Genomic DNA, 14,888 nt, shown 5'->3' with positions numbered 1-14,888 from the left:
ATCCTGCTGAGCGCAGACGACATGGGAAGAAAAGTAAAACTGCTATCCCTTCTGCCTCTCCATGCTCACATGGCAACAGCCTTCATTCTGCAAGTAAATCGGTGCTCTCTCTCTCGACGCGCCATTACATGGTGCTGGGTTATGGACCGGCAGAGCCACTTCTCGCCTGATCTGCCTTGGGTCCTTTCCAATGGACGTGACAGCCTTGAGCCTCTCTTACGTGCACAGTTCTGTGTGAGAGCATGTCTTCTATGCATTGGTGTTTTGTCGTGTGCTCCTTGGAGCACTGCCCTGCAACGCGCGCAACTCGAGGGGGGGAGCGGAGACGCCGGTTTGGGCTGCGCTTCTCTGCTGTCTTCTCCGTCCTTCAACTCTCTGCGTGCGTCTGTGCCCGCACTGGCGCTATCCCCCTCTCCTTCTCCCATCTCTCCCTTTTTTCATACGCCTGCTGTCTACGTACCACGCGGGAAAGTACCTGCGTGCAGCTCAAGTGGCCTGCTCCGCCGACCTCTGGACCACTTGCTTCGGGGCCCGTGGCTATGAGTGAGCTCCCTCAGCTGACACGCGCGAAGTGCTCACACGTTCACTTACAGAGAGCGAAGGCGGCTCTCTTCCGTGCATTGGCGCTGTTCTCCCCTCTTCTTGCTGCCGATCGACTTCTCCGACAAGCAGCGCCATCATTCGTGCTGGCATTCATCGCGCTATGCCACATGCAAGGATGATCCCGTCTGTGCTGTGCAACATCGCTGCCAGGGCTTCACGCCTATTCGCCCGAAGAACGGCCTCGCGTCCAGACTCTTTTCCATTGTCTCCTCAGCCGTCGCTAGTGTCGTCCACGTCGTCGGACCTGTCGGATCTCGTGAGTTGCACTCGCTCTCTCGTCGCGCTCACGCAGTCCTGCGGCAGTAGCGCCGCCGACGCACACCTGCAGCAATGCGTGCGCGAGTGCACCGACGCCACGCTCGACGCGCTCTCTTCATTGCCGCCCAGGGCCCACGTGCCGGCCGATGTCTGCGTCGTACTGCTCGTCATCCTTCGTGCCTCCGCCCGGTTCTGGCAGGAGGACAGATGTGCTGCCTTGGCACAGCGGTTGGCAGAGCATGTGGATGACATGGCGCTGCGGACATGGCGGCCTCGTGTGTTGGTTGCGACCGTGCATGCGTTCGCCAAAGCGTGCCCCTCGCAGGCTCAGCTGCCCCTTGTAACGGACTGCTTCGTGCGGCTGCAGCAGTGTGAGGCGCAGCTCACAGAGTACGATGTGGCGACTGTTCTGTGGTGCCTTGCGACACTGCAAGTCGGTGAGAGCCAGCTACCATTGTGGAGCTCCCTCTGCAAGCGCGCCGCACTGTTGTTCTCGCGCATGAACCGCGTGAGCCGCCTCACCGTGATGCAAGCCCTGCTGCAGCAGTCTTCCTACCTATGTGAGTCGCAAGCTGAGCTGCTGCGCGTCGCACATGCAGCGAGCAGGGAATCGACCGAGTTCACGTCACTCGACGACTATCCGCATGATGGCAGGTGGCGGCACCCTGCGCGTGGTCCCCGTCGCAACAGATCAAGTAATTCGGAACCCTCTTTCTCCTCCTCCTGCACACCAGGCAGCATGGGCTTGACCTCGCAGCTGCTCCAGTGCACTACGCACGCGCTCTCTGACGAGTCGCTGGTGCGGTCGCTCATCACCCTTTCTGAGAAAAGCGAGGAGGCAACCGAGGAGCTGCGCCTGGTCGTAGCGCATCTCACGCTGCGCGGCTCCCTGTCCGAACGACTCTGCCTACAGCTGCTGTGGTTTACTCAGCCGCGGTGCACGGCCGTTTCATCGCACATGGCGGGCCCGGCAGAGCAGCAGCTTCGGGCCCACGCGTCTTCGACAGCGCAGCACGCAGAGATGTCGGTGCTTCTCCGTAAGGCACGACGACACGCCGTACGGCAACTGATCTGTCTCTTGCGCAGTGGGGTACCGCGGTCTCCACTTGACATCATTGAGGTGCTGTGCGTAGAGCACTGTAGTCTGTGCGCAGGACGAGCATCCGAAGGCCTGCCACGACCAGGCGGCCCCGTCGACGCAGAGCCTGTGGAGTCTGTCTGGGCTGCCATTGTGGGGCTCTTCTGCGACACGTCAGGAGCCTTGGCGCGGGTTTTCCATTTTGGCAGCGGCGAGGCGCTCTGGGGCTGGCACTGCATCGCCGCGTACTTGAGGGCAGTGAGCCCGGCAAGCGGTGCCTCAACTTCTGAGGCGCCAGCATCGCTGGGCACCACCCTCAGTGCACTGGAGCGGCAGCTCAGCTCCACCACGCACCCGTCGCGCTACTGGCGCAACACGCGAGAGCGCAGGACGAGGTGCGCCGAGGTAGTTGTAGCTGCAACGCACTGTGTGGGGACGCAGTTGCTAACCTACTGCACCGCGACAACCTCGCCTTGTGACACCGCCCTCGCGCTGCTCGGCGAGTGTGTGCGAGAACTTTCGACACCACCGGCGGCTCTCTTTGTTCCAACCACGCTGAGGCTGCTCTCTGCTGTGGACGAGGCGCCGGTGGTCGTTGCCGCACTCGTGCAGCCGCTGAAGCCGTTTCTCTTGGCGCAGCTGGAGGCGCACACAGCCCGTCCCTCCGGCATGCTGCCAGACCTAATTCAGTACCTCAGAAGCATCCTCGCCCGTCCGCTGGCGGCATGGCAGGCGCCGTCGCGCGTGCGCGTCTCGGATGCTGTGCTGGATCTGTATCTTCGCTTACTGCTCCAAGAGCGGCAGCGAACTCTGTCTCCTGTGCAGTCGGAGCTGCTGGTACGGTGCTTGGAAGAGCGCCGAACGATTGCAGCGGAGCTGGAGAACGCCTTCATGATGCTCCTGACCCGCCGCCTCGGGCAGACAGCATCTTTTCTGACCACCGTAAGACTGCCGATCGCTGCGCTGAGTGGGCTTGTAGAACTTGCCGGAACCTTGTCACGCAGCAAGGCCGCATCCACCACCGCGACGGCCACGATGATCCTCAGTACCCTCCTAGACTTGCTCATTCAACAGGCCATTCCAGAGTGCACTACCGCAGAGGAGCTTATAGCTGGTGCCATCGCGTTGTGCGATGATGCCGTGGCAGACCTGCAGAGAACGTCCGCCATGGCAGCAGCAGTGCAGGCAAGGGGCTTGTCGCTGCTCACGTCCACCGAGGTGACATGGACACCAGTGCAGAAGGCGTACCTTATCGCCGCCCTCGTGTGCGTGAATGTGGACCCGACGCCAGAGCTCCTGCAAGCACTGCGCAGGGATCACCACACGCAGGCAGGGGGAGCGTTGAAATCCACGAGATAAAAAAGAAAGGGTGCGGTGTCTGCACGCATGCATGCAACCGTGTGCGTATGTGAGGGAGAGTGCGCACCGCGGGGCTTCTGCGGTGGGAGCCCCGCCCCCTTTTCTTCTCGTGTGCGTATGTGTGCGCGTGTGTATGTTTGTAGTGTGTGTGTGTCGCCTTACGCGTACGCGCTGCGGACAAGTCCCCACGGAACAGCAACAAGAGGAAGAAGGGGGAGCGCCAGCAGAACTGACAGCGACACATCAGCGAGCACAAAAAACGCAGACGTTAGCATCGCTGCGTTGGTGGTCTGTCTCACCGCTCACATTTTTAGGAGAGCGGCGTTGTCTCTCTCTCTCGCGCGCGTCTCCGTGATTCCGCTCTTACAGCACAGCGGGGCGGCACCTCCTCTTGTTCCGCTTGCCGCTTTTCTCCCTCGGCGCGCTTCGATTTCTCTTGCTCTGTGCACACTGCTCTTCCGCCTTCTTCTATTGTTCTCTTGCACTCTACCCCCTGACCCCACCCTCTCGCCTCTCTTACTAACCCTCCTTGCACGGCTCTCGCACACTCCCCCGTTCTTCCCTCTGCTACTGACTGACCGGCAGGCATAGTCACGCACGCACATAGAGCTACGGAGCACAGCATGCGGCGGAAGAAGGGTTCCTACGTAACATGCACGGTCAACGGCACCGCATACCGCTCAGACGACGGCATGTACGACGTAAAGACACCGTACGGGTCGCACACAGTGTTGCTGCGCGCACCGGCGACGGCACCATCGTCGTCTTTATTGGCGTCCCCTCTGTCACCAGAAGACGCATCCAGAGGACGGTCGGAGCCCTTGACGGGCTTCACCATCTGCGCGGTGGACGCGCGTGGGCGTTTTGTTGTGAAGCAGAGCGGCACCTACGAGGTTGGTGCAATCCGAGCCGTTGAAAGGCAGGCTGAGGCTGAGGCTGAGGCGCAGACGGCGATTCACGATGCGCAGGGCGTGCCAGCAGCGGCTTCGAAGACGGCGGGGGAGGGCCAAAGTGCAATGAAGGAAGTGCGACGAGCCCCCAACAAGTACAGCATGTTCCTAAGTAAGTTTTCGAAGGTGTTCAGCCTGAAGGGGTTTCAGGCAGGCGCGACGGAGTGGAGGCGCTTTTCGGCGGAGTCGAAGAAGACCGAGGATGTGGATGCTCTCATCGCCACGGTGGTCCGCTCCGGTCGTTACCCGATGCGCCAGCCGAAGAGCTGAATGGCCGTTGTTGCTGTGGTCTCTCGCGTGTGCTGTTGTGTGCTCGAGGCAGACCGGCAAACTCGTAAGTAGCTCCAACCAACTCTGTTCCTGACTAGCCAGTACGCAACTGGGCACCGTCGACGGTCACACGCACAAAGGAGTGCGTCGCCCATGCCCCCTTCCCCAGCCTCTGCTACACCCGTTATGGCCCTCATGCGATTCTACCACCTAACGCGCTGCGTTGCCCTTTTGCCTACGTGTCTTCCTGCTTCTCTCTCCCTCTTCTCACTCGTGGTGCCACGCACGCATGTGATGCACGTGCTGAACGGCGCGCGCGTTTGACCTCCGTGGAGCGGTGAAGTGGGAGCGCCCTTCGTGGAAGCGTATCACCGTCTGCCCCCCGCCCCCTCTCCGCCTTTGAAGCAGAAGTGTGTGCATGTCTGTGTGTCAGTGCGGCAGGACGTGATCGTCCCCCCTCCCTGAGGCAGTCACCAACACAACGTAAAGGGAAGCCGCAGGAGAGGAGAACAAGACGCGCATCAAGCAACCACGTGGCCTGGCCCTCCGCCCCTCTCACCTCTTCTCTTCTCCTTGACACCCCCTCCCCTCTCTGCCCGGCCACTTCGCACACGTCCGCACAAGTCATACTCGTTCGCGGGGTGGAAAGACGGAGCGACGGCGTCAGCCAAATTCGCTGCCGCTTCCTGCCTCTGCGGGCATACACACTCATCTCTGCCGGCACTCGACGGCCGCATTCCCTCTCTTCCCCGCTGCCCCGGCCACCTCCACTGCCGTTTTGCATCCGTGCCGAGTCACGCTAGACGATAGACATCGCGGCCGTCGTGTTAACAACTCGTGCAGCACACCCTTGCGCTCCTTTGGTCGTTTGGTGTGCGTCCTCCCCCTCCCCCGCTCTGTCACGCGGCGTTGTGGCCCACACCCGTTTCCATACCCGTATACTTTCCTGTCGCTCTCCCCCTCCCATCGACTCCCACGTTACCAAGGCTTGGACTGACCTGCAAAGCCGCTGGCATCCGGATCGGCGCTCCCCCGACCGTATCCGAGGACATGCCTTCCCCACCCTCTCCCCACCACAATTATCGCCAGGCGATAATCGACTTGTACAACAAGTACGACCCTGCCAAGGTGTCGCGCGTAGATGAGCTGCTGCGCCGGTTTGTGGGGCGTGAGGAGGCCCTCGTGAAAGCCCTGGAGCGAAAGTTCGGCGAGGGCATGGCATCAGCGGGCGAGCAGGCCTCCACTTCGCACGGTGCGGCATCCGCACAGGCCCCTGTGACGCTGGAAGGCAGCAGCTACTCTGAGCCTCCGCCAAACGCGCCGCTCAGTATCAACATTTCGATCAAGTGTGATGATTCACGGCCGTCTGTGGTTGCAGAGCAGCCGGCGGCGTCGCCTTCCGACCCCGATGCTGCGACGGACAGCGAGAATGTAGACCGCAGTGTCTACCGCACGCGACTGCTGCGCCTGTATCAAGCCTACGCCCCACTTCGTGTGAGTCAGGTCGATCATGAGCTAGACAACTACAAGGGGCGGGAAGAGGCATATCTGTGCGCCATGGAGAAGAAACTTAGGGGGTTGCAGACCGCGGAGGGTGCCGAGGACTCCACCGAGGAGGTGTCGCTGCCTGCCACGCTATCCCCTCTAGAAGTGGGTCTTCGCGACGACTGCCAGAGGCGCACCAAGCGCAGTGCCGGCTATGAGGCCTCCACTGTTGGACTGCTGCGCAGTTACGAGACAGATGCGCCAGATCCAGCAAACGATGCGGAGCGCCAGCTGCAGCGCTACCTGGGGCGAGAGGAGGAGGTCATCCAGGAGGCTATGGCCGAGCACGGCCCTGAGACAGTCGTCTCAGTTGTGGACACCGAGGCAACGAGCCCCGCAATGGCAGCCGGCTTGAAGAAGGAGTACACAGCGACCCCACCCGCAAACAGCATAGGCCCTTTGACGACGCCGTCTCCAAGTGCACCGCTGCCGATATCGACCACGTCTCAGGAGACGGCAAAGGCTGCCAAGCGCGCAGCCGATGGGGTGGCACCTCCTCCCTCGGCAGCAACGACTCTTCCGACTCAGACCCGGGCTGCAGCAATGCCTGCGGGATCTTTGCAGGCGGCTTTAGCAAGGAAAGCCGAGATACGCACCAGTGCATCTCGACTCTCCAAGGCTGCTTTACCCGCGCGCAAATGTGAGTCGGCCCGAACCCTCGACTTGAGCAGAGACGGAATCGATGCCTCGCTGAGCAGCACCATGAGGGGGACGGCACTCTTCGAGGTCACTTTCTACGACTTCTTCCGCGTTCTGGGAAGCTTTCACGCGCATGGACACGAGAGGGTGAGCCTGCGAGTGGCCAGCGTACTGCTCGGCGCCTTGTTCCCAGAGGTATCACCGGCGAAAGTACCTTGGGAGCATGGCGACATGTCGTGCGTGAGCGAGAAGGAGGCCGGCGTGTCGGCTGACGAGATGCGAGAGCTCATCGTGCAAGGAGCAGCGCGGGAGCTGCGGAGCCAAGTTAGCGTATCGAATCGGCGTGTGGCGAAGTTTACACACTCACTGGTCCGGCGCATGGCAAAGTTTGTGCGGACCTGTCGCATGGCGGTGGTGCAGCTTCAGCGGCAGCCGCATCCTCTCTCCGCTGGATTCTGGGTGCATCGCTCTGTTCTTCCGCGTGCTGTACCCCACTGGAAGCGGTGCTGGGCTACGACGAGCGCAGGCGGCGACGCCATCTCCGTGTGCTACGTGGGTTCTCTCAAAGTGGAGTTGCGCATTCCATTTGCGCGTGTCGCGCGTTGCTACCGCGAGCGAAATCCGGCTGGTGCGTCGCCTGTGTACGCGCGCAACGGCCTCGCTTTCCACCTGACAACGGGCACGCCGCCGTTGCTTGTTGTGGTGTGCCCGGAATCGGGTGATGTGACCACGCAACTCCTCTCCGCTTTCCGCTCGTGGAGCAGCTCGCCACGCGGCGTTGATGAGAGGAGCACCGCAACGCACGTGGACTCCTCGCTGGTCCGGGCACCACTCTCACAATGCGACGTCGCAGGAAGCAGCAGACACTTGGAATCCAATCAGGTCCGGGTTTGGGTGCTCGCGAGAGCCACGTCGACGTACGAGCCGCAAAGGTGGTGCGTGGAGGATTTGTCGATATGCATGGTGAACGATCGCACTCGTGAGCTGCACACCTGCTCGGTGGCCGATGTAGAAGGCGTGGTTGCTGAGATGGAGCTGCCCGTGACACCGCCGGCGAGGCGCGCGCATGGTTTTGTGCTGTGCTTTGGAAACGGCTCTGATCCCTTGATGGCGTTCACCGAGCAACCGCAAGACCGGACTCGGCTGGTTGGTCGGGTGTATCAGAGCAAGGTGCTTCTTCAAGTAGAAGCGAAGGCAGCGGGCAAGGTCAACGGAGGTGGTTAGCTGCACTTCCTCTGTGCACCGCGTCTGTATGTAAAACGTACCTGCGTGAGTGCGTGCGTGAGCTTGATGTTGGCAAAGGAGGCGACAGCGGTGCGGCCAGCTACTGTACATGCACTTGTGTCGACACACGTGCGACCTTTGTCTTTTCCACACACGCCCTCTGCTTGCCCTCTCTCCCTCGTGCGTGTCCATGATGCCCCCTCCCTTCTCGGTTGAGCTCTCCTCAGCCTGTACTGTATCGAAGAAGCGCAGCCAAATAACGCCACAAGGGGACGAGCAGAAGAGAAAAAGCTACCACTTCTCCAAGCACACACACACACGCACGCACGCACGCACGCACACTACTGCCCCTCGGGCAAGTCCACCCTCTGCGAGGCATGGGCAGTGGCTTTGAGGAGGGGAGTCCGAAAGTCGGTGGCAAACAGTGCAGGGGCGGATGCGCCTGGCGGTGGTATGTCCAGAGAAACATGGGAGGGAGTGTCTGGGCAGGTCTGGACGTTTTGCCCTGCACTGCATCACAGTGACGTGCATCTGTGCAATGTGCACGCGTGTTCGAGTTGTGCCTACACCTTCTCTCTCTCCCACTTCGAGATGGCCATCGCAGGACACTGCAGGGGTGCCGGACTCACCAGATGATGCGCTACAGCTGTGTGGCACCCATTCCCGGTGGGATTTCATCTTCCTATGCGCCCCTCACACGACTGTGTGAAACATGGGGGGGGCACCACAGCGTGGGGCTCACCGCCGCGTGTCGGTTTCCGTGTACACTCTTTTCCAGCTGCGCCTCATCCTCCCACATCTCTTTTTTTTTCGCTCTTCTTGCCGGCTTTGGCTTTGGTTCAATCAACTCGACCGCCCCCACGCCCACATGCGCACGCAGCGACGCGGCCGCAGCTTATGGGATGCGTTGCCCCTGCAGCACTGCACACACCCACACGTGCCGAAAGCAAAAGGAAACATAAACGCGCGGAGTCCTCCCTCTTTAACCTGCACTCATCGCCAAGCCACTGCCCCGTGGCATATTTCTTTTGCCGGGAGCTCCAGCAACAATGGAGGAGACTGAGCGCCTGCTGGCCACCGAGCCGTACAACGTCGCTGAGCTGCAAGCGGAATTTGTCGGCTGTTCCCCCCGCGAGGCGTACGCGGCGATCTGTCGTCGGCTTCGCTGCACCCCGCTTGCATCCGCCGCTGTGATGTTCCCTGACGTCGCGGGTGCGTGGGATGTGGTGACCACGCTGGATTTCTCTCGCACGTATGTCGGCTCCCAAGGGGCGCTGCCGGTGATTGAGCTCTGCCGGTGTCTGCCCCGCCTGCAGTCGCTCGTGTTTTGCGACAACTACCTGAGCAACGATACGGTGTGGTACCTCGTGCAGACGGCCCTGTTCCATCCATCCTTAGAACGAGTCGATCTCTCTGCCAACGAGTACATCTCGTGGAGCGGTGCCATGTGCCTCGTAGAGCTGGTGCTGCGCAACCCGCGCATCATCTACGTTGGACTGCGAGGATCTGCAGTGTCGACTGAGATAGCGGGCTCCATTCAAGCGCAGGTGCGGCAGAACGCCGTCAGTCGCTTCCGAAGCGAAGGCATGACGCGATCGCCGCCGGTGCATCCGGCCGCCGTGAACATCCGTGTTTTGAAGCATCTGTTTGAGACGCACCAACAGCATGGGCAGGTGAGTGCGTCCCTGCTTGACAGCGGCTTCGAAGAGCTCCTGCGCGTTTCGGGACGCACCGAGGAGCTTCACCTCTTCACTGAGAAGCACTTTTCGAAGCTCAAGGCACGCACCCCTCCTGGCGGTCTCACCTGCGAGGCGTTCCTCGTTCTGCTCTTGATCGACGGCAGCACCTACGACGAGACCACCGTAGCTACGCTGAAGCGCGTCTTCAGAATGTTCAACATGAACCCCTCAGTCCCAGACCCCATCCGCGACGGCTATGTTCTTGGTAGGGACATGGCAGACATCATGACCCACGTGTATGGCTCGAGGCCCTCCGACGCTGACGTGACTGCGCTGCAGCGCCGCTTAGGCGCCACTGCCGACACGACCACTCTCGACTGGGAGGAGTTTCTCTACGTTGCCTATCCGCACGGCCCAAAAGCGGGTGATCGACTGTGCGGCATGACCTGCACGCCTCTCGCGAGCCCAATAGAGGCCATGCACTGCTGAGCCCGACACCGTGGCTCTGGGTTCTTGTTTCTGCGTGCGATGGCTGCTGCGGAGACTACTATGTTATGCGAGCGACTCGCATCGTGAAGGCACCGTCCCGCGTATGACTGCGGATCCTCTTCCCGAGCCCGTTCCCCACGACTCGCTACTTTCCAGTCTTTCGCGAGCTCAGTGAACTCGCCAGTGCATCGGCTCGCGTACTGTGTTCGCATGTGCATAGTCTACCATGTAGTTCGTTGTTATGCCGAGAGTAGAAGTAGAGCTGTCAAAGCGAGGGAGAAGAGGAGGGGCGCACACCGAGGAGATCCACACATACCGATGCTGTATCCGAGACTGTGCGTACGAGTGGGTTGGTATGCGGTTATCTGCTGCGAAGGCCCCGAATTTCTCTCGCTTACCTTGCTCTATTCTCGCACTTGAATGTTGCACCACCAAACATCCTCCGTGTTTTCCCCTGTGCACGCACACAACCACCGAGAGGCGGAACAGTCGGTGCGTGCGGCTCGTACGGATGAGGGTGAGGCGCGGCTCACATGCGCCCCCGCGCCACGCCCACACACGATATCGCCGCCTCTCTCATCCTCTTCTCTCTCCCGGCTATCGGTATCACGGCCTCAGCCCACCAGATGCGTCTTGCATCCACCCTCCCTCCCTCTAGCAGAAGAGCCCTACGTTGCCTTGTGCTTGCCTCCCCCCTTCTGTTCCGTAACACATCACCTGATCGACTTCAAGAGACTCGCTTATCGTGTCAGAAGGCCGGTTCATTGGCGCTGCTTGCCGCACTCGTTTCGATTCTCCCCCACCCACTGTCTCTCAACTCCCTCGCCTGCACCCCACCCCTACCGCTGCTGCGAACAACACACTTCCTCTCCTGATTGAGGCGGGGCTGTGCCATGCTCTTTGGCAACCTTGAATGCACTCAGAAAGGTCGAGTGCGGCTGCCTGCGGAGATTCGAGGCGGCGCCGTCTACGCGGACGACTTTGGTGGCGTCTGGGTGACATCAGAGGATGCCCAAGAGGTGTTGTACTACGCACCTGACGCGTTAGCCGCCGCCATAGAGCAGCAGCAGCGGCAGGCGTGTCCTCCCCTGAGTATCCACGGCACCTCTGTTGCGCCACTGTCTACCGCGTCTCCGGCCTACGCAGTCGTGTTTCGCTGTGACGCCCAGAAGGGCACGGCAGACGGTGTGACTCGAGAGGATCGTGTCTACTCGCTGTACTCGCTTAGCCGTCATGCGTGCGTCGCCGGAAGTTCTCGGCGTGACCTGTGCATCGTCACAACACGCGGCACGCTGGCATTTGTTCAAATGCCAGCCAACCATTGCCATGACTCGCCGCTGCGGGAGATCGCCGCGCAACCATATCAGGAGGTGCACCTCGACATGCATGTCTGCGCTGCCACTGTCACCAATGGTGCTGCTCAGAACCTCGTTCTGTGCTGTCACGACGGGGCTTTCACGGAGGTGATTCGCGTCGTTGTCGTCAGCTCTGCCGAGCAGTTCGACAGCGTTGGCTCTGCTGCCGCTGACAAGGATTGCGAGGTGGATGCAACTGGGCTGTTCAGAGTGGAAGGCCGTATCGAGGCCGTGCTGCATGATTCCGTGCTGGATGTGCTTGTCACGGTCAGCGACACCGGCAATGTCGACTTCTGGGATGTGGCTTCCGCAAAGGATGTGACGGCGATGTACGGGTCTCTGTCCTGGGACTGCGACCGGTACGGCGCTCCGACGTGTGCACTGCTCTGTCGCAGCCAGTTGTGGGTGGGACTCACAACGGGGCAGTTACTGGTCTTCCCCCTCTCTAATTGCCCCGGCGGCGCTTCTCCCCCCCTGTTGCACAGCGCTCAGCTTTTACGCGGCCACACGTCGCGCGTGACTGGCCTCATGAGTATGTCTCTGGGCACGTGCGTGTGGAGCTGCGCTGCGGACTCAGCTAAGGTGAATGTGTGGGACGCCGGCACTGCGGCGCTCTGCGGCTCTTTCGTGTTTCCAGATAGCGGCCTCGTGGCATGGCAGGCCGGCGCAGCCCACGTGCGCACAGCGCTCTGGGGTATCGACGGCGCAACCGGCGAACCGAGCCTTCTGCAGGTCACTCAATCGCTATCAGACCCCAACGGCACGCAGGCGAGGACGCGAGAGGAGACGCGTGCGCAGCACCACAATGAGGCTCTCCTGCACGCATACCAAGTCTTCTGGCGATCAATGGCGCGGACACTTCGTCGCCTGCTGCTCGGTGATGCCAAGGATGCTGACGCGGGGGCTGAGGAGGCTATGCCGACGGCACTGCAGCTCATTTGGCAAGATGCGAGCGGCGCCGGCGATAACAGGGACGTCCTCGATGCGATTCATGCCATGTGTGATACCTTGCGACGACTTCGTGCTGCACACCGCAGATGGGATCCCGAGGGCAGTGACTGCACTAGAGATCTCCCGTCGTTGATGGAGGCTTATGTCACGTGGTATGAGGAGCAGGGACGTGTCTCACGCGAGGTGGAGGCGTTGCTGCGCGCCTTGAACGCGTGCAGCTCCGAAGCGACATGCCTCACGTCACTTGAGGACGTTGAAGAGGAAGTGATGCTGCTTCGTGTGCGCGTGGACGAGCTTCAGTTCGAGTTGGCACAGGTAAGCGAGCGCCGCGACAGCGATGCTGTCCACAAGGGAGTTGCAGCGGCTACCGAAGACCCCATCGCAGTGGAGCTGCAGGACGCACAGGCAGCGCTGCGTGACAAGATGGAGGAGAACCGGGAGTTAAAGGCCCAGCTGAGCGAGGCGCAGCGCGAGGTGGCGTCTCTCACCTCCCAGCACGCACGTACGCAGCAGCTACTGGAAGCCTCTGATGAGCAAGTGGAGCAGCTGAAGCGGTCACTGCTAACCGCCAAGAGGGCGGCCGAGGTGAAAGTGTCTGATGTCTCGTCCATGTTTGAGATGGAGTCGAGGCTGCATGAGTCGCAGGGCGTCATCGCCGAGCTCTCTGCCAAGGTGGAGACGCTCCTGAACGAGGCGGATGTGGCGAGGGTGTCGCTGCGGGCGTTCGAGGAACGGCAGGCGGCCGCCAAGGAGGTACTGCAGCGAGTTCTGCGCACTCAGAATGACCTCGCTGACGATGTTGGGACGCTTGTTGACGACGTGAGTGCGGCGATTGTGACCTTCAAGAAGTGCCACCGCGCTTCTCTCACAGAGCACGCTGTTGCTTTAGTTGGGGTAGTAGAGGAGGCGATGTACCGACTTGAGTTGTCAGTGGAGAAGCGACTGCGAGATGAGCAGTTGTGGTTTCAGTCCCTCTCCCATGGGCTGAAGGCCGCTATGACGTGACGCAGCAACGATCCAAGCATGGGGTTTGCCCGCACAAGCATGAAAGACTCCTGTCCTGTGCTCGACGCTCTGGTGAAGGTGCGTACGCGCGTGTTTGCTTAGGAGGGGGACGGGCTACCGCATGGGTGTCACGCAGGCGGCTGCTGTGATGCGGCATTCGGTGTTCACTGCCACATCGCCACAGGTGTACATGAGTGGGGGGTGAGGGGCACCACCCTCCACTATGTAGAATAGACAGAGAAGCGCGCCAGGTAAAAACCGGACGCGTGGGAAGTGCCACTGCCCTGACCCGCCGGGCAGCCTTCCATTTCTCTAAAACTCGCCCAAGCACGTCCTCGTCCGTTGGGGACGCGTGCTGCATAGAAGGACACGCCGCTTCAGCAGGCGTGTATGCATAGAGAATTAGCATCAGGTGTAGAGGACAGAGGAGGTGAAGGGACGCTCCATGGCACAGCGCACTCGTCTCACCTTTGTTCTTGTGGTTTGCGACTGATCTATCCGCTATCACCCCACCCCACTCTGTGCCTTCCGGTCTCACCGCGTGGAAGTGGGACTGTTTGTGCTCGACGCGTAGGCAGAGAAAGGCGCAGCAACAGCACACGACGCAGGAGATAGCGAGGCACCGATGAGGGTGCATCAAGAGGAAGCCGCCATCGGCACCGCTGTGTGGATGTCTTCGGTGCCCTTTCTTCCCTATCCGTGTGTTTTCACCTCGCATGCTCTTGTTGTTTGCTTCTCTGTTGCGCAAACCCTGATGACCAAGGAGGAGGGAGAGGGTTAGTGGTGGGTCACCTCAGCGTGGCATCAGAGACGCTCACCCACTCTTTGTGGCAAAGCCGTGCAGCAACCCTTCTCCTTTTCCCTGCCAATGCCGGATCCCCTCTGGCGGTGACAGCGCCAAGCGCCTACGACGTGGGGGAGGGGCTCAGAGCGACTTATCACTGCTGAAGGGGCGCACTCGAAAACGAAATCCACACAGTGTGTTGCGCAGAGAGTGCCCACCTACTTCTCCCTTCCCCACATGCGCTGCTGCATCTCGCATGTCTCATAACGTCCTGTGCTCACAAAGCTCAATGATGTCTGGGAGTGATGCAGCCAGCAACGCGCGTGATCAGGAGAGAACGCATCGGCGTTTTACAGATACATGCACACACGCTCACACCCATGTCCATGAACATGAGAAACGCAACTGTTGGCGTGCAACCGTTCCCATTCTTTGATTTCTGGGGCAGACCCGTGAACACACGGCGTCCGCACAGACGCATACACGTGCTTGCCTGGTGAGTGTGCTCTGCGCTTCGTCTCCTTTACAAAGTTCGACCCTGCGTCCGATTCTCCGTTTTACTGCTTTCACGCGTGCATGTCTCTCTGATTCCGTCTTTCCTCGGTTCGACGTCTCCTCTGCGTGCACGAACCTCACCTCCCATCGCACACACCCTCACCGCGACTGTCTGCCCACCGTCCCGCATTACGTCCTGCACTG

General features: G+C 60.8%; 5 protein-coding genes across 5 annotated transcripts; all 5 read left to right on the top strand.

The window, feature by feature from the left end:
• Nucleotides 1–718: 718 nt before the first annotated feature.
• Nucleotides 719–3,298, top strand: LMXM_20_0200 (conserved hypothetical protein; the record flags this gene model as incomplete). Its single annotated transcript, XM_003875035.1, has 1 exon — nt 719–3,298. The coding sequence occupies one exon, from the start codon at nt 719–721 to the stop codon at nt 3,296–3,298; it is 2,580 nt and encodes an 859-aa protein (XP_003875084.1).
• Nucleotides 3,299–3,921: 623 nt separating this feature from the next.
• On the top strand, nt 3,922–4,518 carry LMXM_20_0190 (hypothetical protein, unknown function; the record flags this gene model as incomplete). Its single annotated transcript, XM_003875034.1, has 1 exon — nt 3,922–4,518. One exon carries the CDS (start codon nt 3,922–3,924, stop codon nt 4,516–4,518), a length of 597 nt encoding a protein of 198 aa, XP_003875083.1.
• Nucleotides 4,519–5,568: 1,050 nt separating this feature from the next.
• LMXM_20_0180 (conserved hypothetical protein) lies at nt 5,569–7,926 on the top strand (the record flags this gene model as incomplete). The annotated part of the gene is made up of 1 exon (XM_003875033.1): nt 5,569–7,926. One exon carries the CDS (start codon nt 5,569–5,571, stop codon nt 7,924–7,926), a length of 2,358 nt encoding a protein of 785 aa, XP_003875082.1.
• A 1,049-nt stretch (nt 7,927–8,975) lies between these two features.
• On the top strand, nt 8,976–10,094 carry LMXM_20_0170 (conserved hypothetical protein; the record flags this gene model as incomplete). Its single annotated transcript, XM_003875032.1, has 1 exon — nt 8,976–10,094. The coding sequence occupies one exon, from the start codon at nt 8,976–8,978 to the stop codon at nt 10,092–10,094; it is 1,119 nt and encodes a 372-aa protein (XP_003875081.1).
• Nucleotides 10,095–10,987: 893 nt separating this feature from the next.
• On the top strand, nt 10,988–13,405 carry LMXM_20_0160 (conserved hypothetical protein; the record flags this gene model as incomplete). Its single annotated transcript, XM_003875031.1, has 1 exon — nt 10,988–13,405. The coding sequence occupies one exon, from the start codon at nt 10,988–10,990 to the stop codon at nt 13,403–13,405; it is 2,418 nt and encodes an 805-aa protein (XP_003875080.1).
• Nucleotides 13,406–14,888: the final 1,483 nt, after the last annotated feature.

Source organism: Leishmania mexicana, chromosome 20 (assembly GCF_000234665.1).
Source record: "Leishmania mexicana MHOM/GT/2001/U1103 complete genome, chromosome 20".
Taxonomy (NCBI): domain Eukaryota; phylum Euglenozoa; class Kinetoplastea; order Trypanosomatida; family Trypanosomatidae; genus Leishmania; species Leishmania mexicana.
The sequence above is the reverse complement of the archived record's forward strand: the minus strand, read 5'-3'. Positions and strand labels throughout refer to the sequence as shown.